This window comes from Sinocyclocheilus anshuiensis, unplaced genomic scaffold, assembly GCF_001515605.1.
Source record: "Sinocyclocheilus anshuiensis isolate Anshui unplaced genomic scaffold, SAMN03320099.WGS_v1.1 scaffold584, whole genome shotgun sequence".
Classification (NCBI taxonomy): Eukaryota; Metazoa; Chordata; class Actinopteri; order Cypriniformes; family Cyprinidae; genus Sinocyclocheilus; species Sinocyclocheilus anshuiensis.
Genome location: NW_015557089.1, coordinates 332665 through 342050, shown reverse-complemented (window position 1 = coordinate 342050; position 9386 = coordinate 332665). Strand labels below are relative to the sequence as shown.

The 9386-nt window shown below is 38.0% G+C and overlaps 1 protein-coding gene across 4 annotated transcripts in view; it reads left to right on the top strand.

Moving 5' to 3' along the window:
- LOC107677040 (poly(rC)-binding protein 4-like) overlaps positions 1 to 9386 on the top strand; it is an 87061-nt gene that overhangs the window by 61362 nt on the left and 16313 nt on the right. For all 4 annotated transcript variants that reach the window (XR_001632797.1, XM_016471831.1, XM_016471830.1 and 1 more), the window contains exons 5-8: positions 136 to 252; positions 5884 to 6015; positions 6832 to 6960; positions 8193 to 8267. Coding sequence is in view for 3 of the 4 variants with exons in the window: in XM_016471831.1 (XP_016327317.1) it covers positions 136 to 252; positions 5884 to 6015; positions 6832 to 6960; positions 8193 to 8267 (453 nt within the window). In the remaining variant the exon portion in view is untranslated. The remainder of the gene's footprint in view (positions 1 to 135; positions 253 to 5883; positions 6016 to 6831; positions 6961 to 8192; positions 8268 to 9386) is intronic.

The following is a 9386-nucleotide window of genomic DNA, read 5'->3' as shown; positions in this document are numbered from 1 at the left end:
CTCGGGCGAGATCCCAATTCGTCAGTCACGACTGACGTAACGTCGAACGTGACTGACTGAAAGGGAACTAGTTTTTTTTCTTCCTCATTATCAACCTCCCATCCATTTACTGTTCTTACTGTTTCATCCATACAGAGCAGTGCACGTATCAATATCTCAGAAGGCTCGTGCCCAGAGAGAATCATCACCATCACGGGCGCCACAGAGTGTGTGTTAAGAGCCTTCACTATGATCACAATCAAACTGGAGGAGGTAAGTACAGGAAAATCGTTCTTGCATATATAAGCACGCAGGGCAATAAGCATAAAATATAACATAAACCTGCATGTTATTGTGCCAACATTAGAGAAAGAGTCCCATAAAAAATAGTCAAACTGACCTTAATTGTTAAGACACGTTCCTAGTCTCATCATGCTTTTTTCTTTTTTTTTTCCAATAATGGAAAATTGATTAAACAAAAGTGCTGATACCAATGAATAATTACTTAATGCTATGTTAAATCTACTTAAATCTGTCACATCGTCAATAGTCTGTGGAAATAACTGACGTCTGTTGAAAATGAATGATTTCCAGTCAGTTTGCAGTGATAAAGCTGTCAGGATGAACGCTTCTTAAAGAAACAGTTCACCAAAAAATACAAATTTGCTGAAAATGTACTCACTCTCAGGCCAGCCAAGATGTAAGTGAGTTTATTTCTTCATCAGATTTGTAGAAATGTAGCATCACATCACTTGCTCAGCAGTGGATCCCCTGCAGTGAATGGGTGCCGTCAGAATGAGAGTCCAAACAGCTGATAAAAACATCACAATAATCCACAAGTAATCCACACCAATCCAGTCCATCAATTAACATTTTATGAAGTGACAAATCCATCATTAAGACGTTTTTAAGTTCAACCCATCGCTTCCGGCAAAAATACAAGTCCTCTCTCCATACTATTGCTTTCTCCAGTAAAAAAGAGTCTCAACTGAAACAGGAGATAAATATGCACAGATCAGGCAACATTTACAAGTGGAAACAGTTCAGAACAGTTCTGTACAAATATGTTGGTGGATTGTGATGTGAGAGGACTATTTTGGCCATGAATTAATGGTTTAAACAAATCCATCAAGACGTTTTATTACGAACACGCGGTTTTTGTAATAAAGAACTGAGGTCGTGTGGATTATTGTGATGTTTCTATCAGCTGTTTGGACTCTCATTCTGGCGGCACCCATTCACTGCAGAAGATCCATTGCTGAGCAAGTGATGTAATGCTACATTTCTTCAAATCTGTTCTTATGAACAAACAAACTCATCTACATCTTGGATGGCCTGAGGGTGAGAAAATATTCAGCACATTTTCACTTTTGGATAAACTATTCTTTCAATTTCAGCAATTTTCATGAAGCAAAATTCACATGTACTTATTTAAAACAAGTTCATAGTCTTATTGTGCTTTTTTTTTAATAACAGAGAAAAAAAGGACAAAAATTAGCTGATACCAATGAATACTTAATGCTATTTAAAACATCATCAGCAGTCTGCAAATAACTTCTGCTGAAATTTAATGGTTTCCAGACGATTTGCAGCGATAAAGCTGTCAGGATGAACGCATAAACGCCCATTTCAGCAATTCTGAGACATGGTTTGTAAGAACAGCTGGTTGAAAGAGTCGTGGGTAGTTTTCATATATTGTCAGTCCCATAGCAGTGGGGTGCCTATCTGCAGGATAACTTCAGAAATATAATTTGAGCCCCAACACGTTACATTCCCTTGGTGATGCCAGTGAACAACTGCTGAAAAGAGACATACAGCTCTCTGAAAAAAAAAAAAAAGTGCTAGACTTCCCAGATCACGATGGGACTTTTGATGCTGATGTGTGTCATGTCTTTTATTTCATGTCATGCAGTAACTCAACCAATGGCATGAGCCTATAGAGTCGGGATCTGTACTTCCAAGCAATAGCACTATTTAGTTAAGTAAATTGGGTGGAAATTCTAAAAAAAAAAAAAAAAGTTAGGTAAATGCATAAACTGCCAAATGCAAACCTCCGTTGTTTATAGAAACATACATACCTATGCATCACACACCCGTATTTTTATTTAATGGCATCAGTAGAGTTATATAACTGCCAGTCAATGAGGTGTGCCTGTCCGCCTGCAGCATGTCAGCTCTACCCCCACCAAGTAATAATGAATATTCTCACTCCTGCTAAACCCATTATGTATTTGATATCCTTTCATAGCAGGCAGGGTGCCATTCATCAAACATCTGTTAGGAATCTCCCTGTCTTCCGCACAAGCCCGTTTCCATACCCATAACTGAAGAGTCACCATAGAAACCCCTGAGGTGGCGGCGGGGTTCGTTTATGCCGAGCATATGATGAGCATTACTGGCTGAATTTTACAAGGCGCTCTATTGAGGTCTGGCCCGGCTTTGATGCAGAATGTTTTCGCTGCTCTTTCAGGCAGCTGAGAACATGGAGGACATCTAAAAGCCATGTTTCAGAGTTTTGGATGATATATGACAGAATAGACAAAGAGTTTCGGTGCTTAGGGAGAAGACTGTGAACGTCTAGACTAGAAAAGAGTCTTTTTTAAGCGAAAAATCCACAAGAGATGTCATGAGACACTAAGTTACTAAGTCTCATTCACTAACAATTGCACATGGTTTTATGTGCAAACATTTTGGCAAACAATGTAAAAGTGAATATTAATATTGCAATATTATTATTATAAGATTTATAAACATTAGAATTATATATATATATATATATATATATATATATATATAAGATTTTATGTAATGTTTGTAATTTTATTATTTAGTTTATATATTTTTACATGTATAGCTAGTCATTGAAACCCTGTTTAAAATATAAAGTAATCATGATAAAACTGAAAACATTCACACCAGAAATCTGCCATGATAGAATTATTATTACAAAATAATAAAATTCCAATAGGTACATTTCACAATTACAAAAAAATGACGAGTAACACATTTAATTAAACATGAGTTTTAAGCAGAAAAGTATTTTCTTGTAAAACTTAAACCAACAATCTTATGTATTCTAATATATTATTTACATTAGAATATATATTCTAATGTATTATTTACAACTTAAAAAAAATCATTTTAGTGTATAATAATAATAATAATAATTTATCATCAACATTTTAATGCTTGAGATCCATATCCACATAAAATAGACAAAACGAGGGTAATTTATTTGTACTTTTTTTGTATTGTTTATAGAAGGTTATATTGTTGCTGTTGATTTGTGGTACTTGAACAACAGAAGGCACTTGAATGGCACTAAACATTTCTTGCTTTGCATCAGAAATTGTTTGACTTCACCCGCATGCTGTCAACCCTGAATTGTTGTTGCATATGCTTTAGATTGAAGCTTTAAAACAGCTCCTTAGTTACATCAGATCAAGAGCCCTTACAAATTGTCATAAATTCTGAGCCTGGACCCCCTTACTCAAGTCAAGTCAAGTCAAGTCACCTTTATTTATATAGCGCTTTTAACAATACAGATTGTGTCAAAGCAACTGAACAGCATTAATTAGGAAAATAGTGTGTCAATTAGACGACAAAGAATTAACTTGACGGAGCTCAAACTCAAAACACACGGCAGCAACAAACAGGAAGTTTAACTCAACAGCTAATGTGCAAATAAGACAGAGTCAATCTGCTGAGAGTAATATCTGAATTGATATTTTATTATCCAGGAGGGTTGTTAAATGAGACGAGAGGAATAAGGGGTAAAGGCTTTGTGTGACGTCCTACATCAAGAATAAATCGGGAGTGGACATCCAGCATTAGCTTTGTTGTTTTGCTAATACTTCAAAATGAACCTGTGAATGTTTGTGGGTGAGCACGTCTTCTCCATTCAAAATAAAAAAAGCGCACTTTTTCATTTTGTAATGCCGTCTTATTGCTCTTCTTCCTAGTAGGTGCATTTTAAAAATGTTTTCCCGATGAATCCTGGACTCCTGCTCAAAATGATAAATTACTATAAGGACAGCTACAAAAAAAATAGCTGTTGTTGTTCCATCCTGACTGATGACTGCTGTGACAGCTCAGCGGAATCCCGGAAAATAAACCGTGGAACTTTGACCAATGAGAGAACAGTTTACTCGCGCGTGACTTGTATTAACAAATTTGGTCCGTTTAGAAACTTTGCCGTGTGAAAGCAAACCGCACCAAGAATAAAAAGCAACATTGTAATAATTTTAATCCCTGTTTCGGAACAAAGCAATCGATCTACAGGTGTGAAAGCACCCTTATTAGTCACCGTTATTAAGACTGAGGCATATTAATATCACTCCTAATTCCACCGAGAAAAGACTACAGAGGGCCACAAAGAGGCACTGGGAAGAGAAAGAAATAGAGAATATAATTTCAGTCAGACATTTGGATATTCCTTTCCACAGCACCGGCAAGAAAATATGCACGTTTTTTTTTTTTCCACCTCCCCTTCGTTCTCTAGAGGTTTCGGGGCGGGCCGTTGAAAGAACACAACAACAGCGTCTCCAAACCTCTTGCTCTGATGGAAACACTAAACAGAAGAAAAAGACTCACTAGCTCTACTTTCCGAGACGCCACTCAAGGCGTATTCATTCGGCTCACGTAGGTGAGGTCTGGGTTGATGGGCAGAGAAGCAGCACACGCTATTTACATATCAAACCCGGCAAGATTCCTGCTCCCCCACTAATTGATTGCAGCAGTGGTGGGCCACGATCCGGGCAGATATTTATTACCTGGTTTAATTAAAGAGAAAGCCTCTGAATCTGCACTGGGTGAATAATGGACGCTGGAGCTGATTTCTTGTAGTGGCAGGAATATGAGTGTGAAATGTTAGTTATCCTCCTCTACTTAGGTGCTTACCATAAGACTAATTCTGGATGATGTGTCAAATGTCATTTCAGATGGTCCACTTGTAATTTTTTCTGTGAAATACAAGGGGAGAATTTGTTATTAATTTTCATGCAGCAGTTTTTCATTGAATGATTTTGTGACCACCACAAAATTCGGCATAAAAGAGGATCATACAACTTGTCCTATTCAGACATTCAGAAAGTTTCTTTTTTATTAGGGTTTTGTTTTCGCACCTTGCGAACGCATGTCACATTTTGATAGAGACAAGTGCGGATGACAGGTGGGTAAATATTGTTTAATTTGGTCATAGAAATCAATGGGTGTCTTCAACGGCGGTGCAACTGTGTTCAGTCAGCTATAACCTTTTGTTGGCAGAGCACATCGATCTGCAAACCCTGAATAGGGAAATTGATTAAAATGGCTTTGGTAAAGAACATTTCATCAGATTGCAATCAAAAGCCACAAAGGGTCATTGGTACACAATGGCATTTTCAAACTTCAAACAAACCTTCTGAATTATGAGGAGAATCACCAGATTAATTGATGGCATTCCTCAAATCTGCTTGAACAATGCTGTCCCTTGTTTACATCCAAGTCTCTTATCTCTTACGTGAATCAGGTAACAAATAACTGGTGCTAGTTTACAACAAAATATGGGATACAGGAAGACAGTTGGCAGCACCCTTTTTGTGTCTGCAAAGGCCAGAGCTGCACCTTGTTTTGATCCCTTCTAGAGAATCCAGGTTAAACTGGTAGAAATAGTCTTGGTAGCACAAGGATATCATAGGGCCAGTTCCCCCAGGAGTAACCTAGGGTTCGGTCACTTGCTCAAGGGCACAATGGTGATAGCTCATGGATAACCGTTTGCAGGTTCAGTCCTGAAACTTTCTAGTTACCAGACCAGATCTTTAACCATGGTTCCAAACCACTCTGAATCAAAGTCCCCACTCTGCCATAAAAGCCACAGTACAGCTTTCAGTTAACACGTCATCTATTCTATGTTTGGCCCTCAAGGACTTGGCTGCTCTTGTGGCGAACGGCACAGTCACCAGTAAGCCTCCAGTCACGCTGCGACTGGTCATCCCGGCCAGCCAGTGCGGTTCCCTCATAGGCAAGGGCGGCTCCAAAATCAAAGAGATCAGAGAGGTGAGTGCTTTTCCATATCCCTATTTTTCTTTCCTCCTGCCTAGGACGTCCATGTTAGGACTGCTTGCTCCGTTGCATATTTCATGGGTTTATTTTATATTTATGGTCTCTGGGCTGTCAAGATGGTATGAGGTAATGGTGAATGCTCTGTCATGCTAAATTTGGAGTGTTCTGTAATGCAATTGCAGGGGGTGTGGGAAGGGGAAGGTTGTTGGAGTTGGGGGAATATCAAGTGCGTTAAGCTAATCAAAGCAAGAAAGTACGTTTTGAAATGGGGTATGTTTGGTGGGTTGCTGGAGACTTTCAAGTAAGCAGCACCAAGTAAACACAGTGCATCCCAATGTTTTAGCCCTACCCTCTTGCTTCATTGGGTTTGGTTAAGCAACTCCTGGATTCATGTTTTTTTTTTTTTTCACCGTGGGTTTGATTATAAATGTACATGTATTTGGTGGTTTTACCCTAGCAATACTTTAGGGGGAAATTGCTGGATGTTATTTAAATTGAACAAACTATTTGGGGACATCTTCAAAGAGAAAGATCTAATTGCAGTAAAGTTAGGGTTTGGGTTAGTCCTAATTATTATCCATTTCCTAGGTCAGGGGTGTCCAATCCTGCTCTTGGAGGATCAGCAACTTACTGAACTCCAGCCCTAAATAAAGACACCTCAACCTAAACATGCTATTTCAAGGTCTCACCTGTCAGACAGGTGTGTGGGAGCTAAACTCTGCATGAAGCTGGCTCTCCAGGAGCAGGATTGGACAGACCTGACCTAGGCAAATCAATGTACTAATGATCTGTTCTTCCTTCGTGTGGCAGAAAACAGGGGCTCAGGTACAGGTGGCAGGAGATCTGCTCCCTAACTCCACAGAGAGAGGTGTGACGATATCTGGGAGCCAGGACGCTATCATCCAGTGTGTCAAGCTCATCTGCACTGTAATACTAGAGGTAATTTGACTCTGAGCAAATCCATTTGGCTTCATTAAAGCAAGATTTTTATGCATGCATTGGCCTTGAAAAACTGTTATGGATTACTATTGTGTGATATTCCTAATCTAAAAGACTTCAAATGCTTCTGTGCTTCAAAGACTGCATACTGGTTTTCAGTTTTAGATTTAGTGGCGTTGATAAATGGATATGATACATTTCTGGAGCCTAAACAGATATTTTTATTGCATTTTGCATGTCAAATACTTTTTCCAAAGATACTCGATCTAACTAACTGCATGTTAAAAATCATTACAGTAATGATTAGTGAATGCGGTCTCTCAGCTCTCCCACAGCGTGAAACGCATTTGCTCTCAAATGGTTTTCTATGCACATAAATGGTTGAAAAAAAAAAATTACACTTTTTATTCAGTGGGATTGTACTGAATGCGTACTGCTTGTTCTGTTTAATTTTTAAAGGACCAGATGAGGGGCAGATTGTTGACTGCTACACTGCCCATTTTAGGAATCCTCAACTGTCTGCCTGCTCCAGAATGCAAATTATGCAAAGTCACCCAATTAATATTTAAAAAGATTATTTTTGTTTGGTTGAGCAATTGTGGGGGATGCGCTTCACTGAGTTTTCATCACTTTGGCCTTATTCTGACCTCTTAATCGAATTACTGCATATGAGCAGGTACAGTTAGTTATCGGTGTACTTGTGTTTTATTTAATAAAATATGTCCTTCAGGCACAGATGACAGCTTGTCTAGGACTAATAGGGCAAGAGTGATTTGACAGTCATTTTGTAAATGTATTTTATTCCTTTTTGAAATTAAAATGTAGGTTTGAACAACAGACTAGTAGAGTTGCAATGATGCTACATGCTCAGGGCACATTTTCTGCATTGCAAGTTTTCCATCTGAGGATATCATGAGCAAGCATTAATAGCATTCTGAAATAATTTGGTCAAATGACTTTCTGTGAGAGGATAATGGTATGCTTTTAAGTGATCCAATGAAGAGCCAATCGATAAATGTTGCATTTGTGCACCGTGTCAGCATTTCCAGTCATTAAGATAATATGACCAAATGACTTTGCAAATGCCCTTAGGTAAGAGAAACCTTGATTTGTTCTAGACCTTTTAGCGCCATTGCAGAATGAGCTGAGAATGGTAGTCAAAGTTTTATACTGAGGGTGAATCTGTAAAGTCCTGTGTTAAAATTAATAATTGTTGTATTTTATGTTTGTAGTCTCCTCCAAAGGGTGCTACAATTCCATACCGCCCCACTCCAGCTCCAGGCGCAGTGCTTCTTGCTGGAAATCAGGTAAAAATGCACATCAAAATGGCAAAACTTGCCAAAAATTCTTTCAACAAAGTGTCCCGCTTTCCTTATAAAAATTCACTACACTTAAAGGTGCGCTACAAATTAACAAAAATCATTTTTTGAGAAAGTACATAAAATCTGTGTGAAACTGTCTCCTTACCTTACTCCAGTTCTTAACAGATCTCTTAACAGATAATACTGACTAATAATTTGAGCTGTCGGGTTGGGTTTTGCAGGAATTGTCAGTTTGACATCATTTGTCTTTGTGTGGTCACGTCCACAAACTTTTGTAACATTATTTATTTTAAAACAATTAATTTCAATGAGATTTATATATTTTTTGATTGTTATGACTTTTCCTTCTGGAAAGGGAGTAATAATATACCTCTGCAAGTAACTTGGAAGTTTTAAGCTTCAATCGCTTAAAGAGCCAAACATCCCGTAGTGCACCTTTATTAAGTGTTAAAGGAGTAGTTCACTCAAAAAAATAAAACTTTTTTTTCATAATGTACTCACCATAAATCCCTCATTTAGTTTTAAACCTGTATGGCTTTTTCCTTCTGTGGAAATGTTGCATATCCTGGCCACTCTTTTTAAAATAATCAATGTGAATGAGTTGTCAAGCAACAAAATGACAAAACAATCACAAAAGTGGTCCACAAGTCATCTATTATATTCCAAATCAAATAATGACAGAATTTCATTTTTGGGCGAACTATTCCTTCAAGGCCTTGTTCACACTGCACACAAATCTGATTTGTTTTTCATATCCAGTCTTCAGGACTGGCTGTCCAAAGTGACATTTTGCAAGGAATGAAATTGGAATCCATTTGTTCAGACAGTATAGTCAATGTCTGTAGTCAACAGCTACATCCATCGTGACAGTCATGACGCAGGTGTCATCATGATGCCAAGAGAGTTGTTTCTTTTACAGCTGAAATTAGCAAGTTGTCATTGTGGATGTCTATTATGGCTTCTCACCATGGTGCTAAACATTAAAAAAAGGATTACAGTATTTAACTGTATGGATATTTTAAAGTATGAGTGTAGTTAAATCAGGTTTGTTTTTTGCAGATCAGTCTAGAAATAATGTATGTATACACCAAAAAAAAAAAAAAC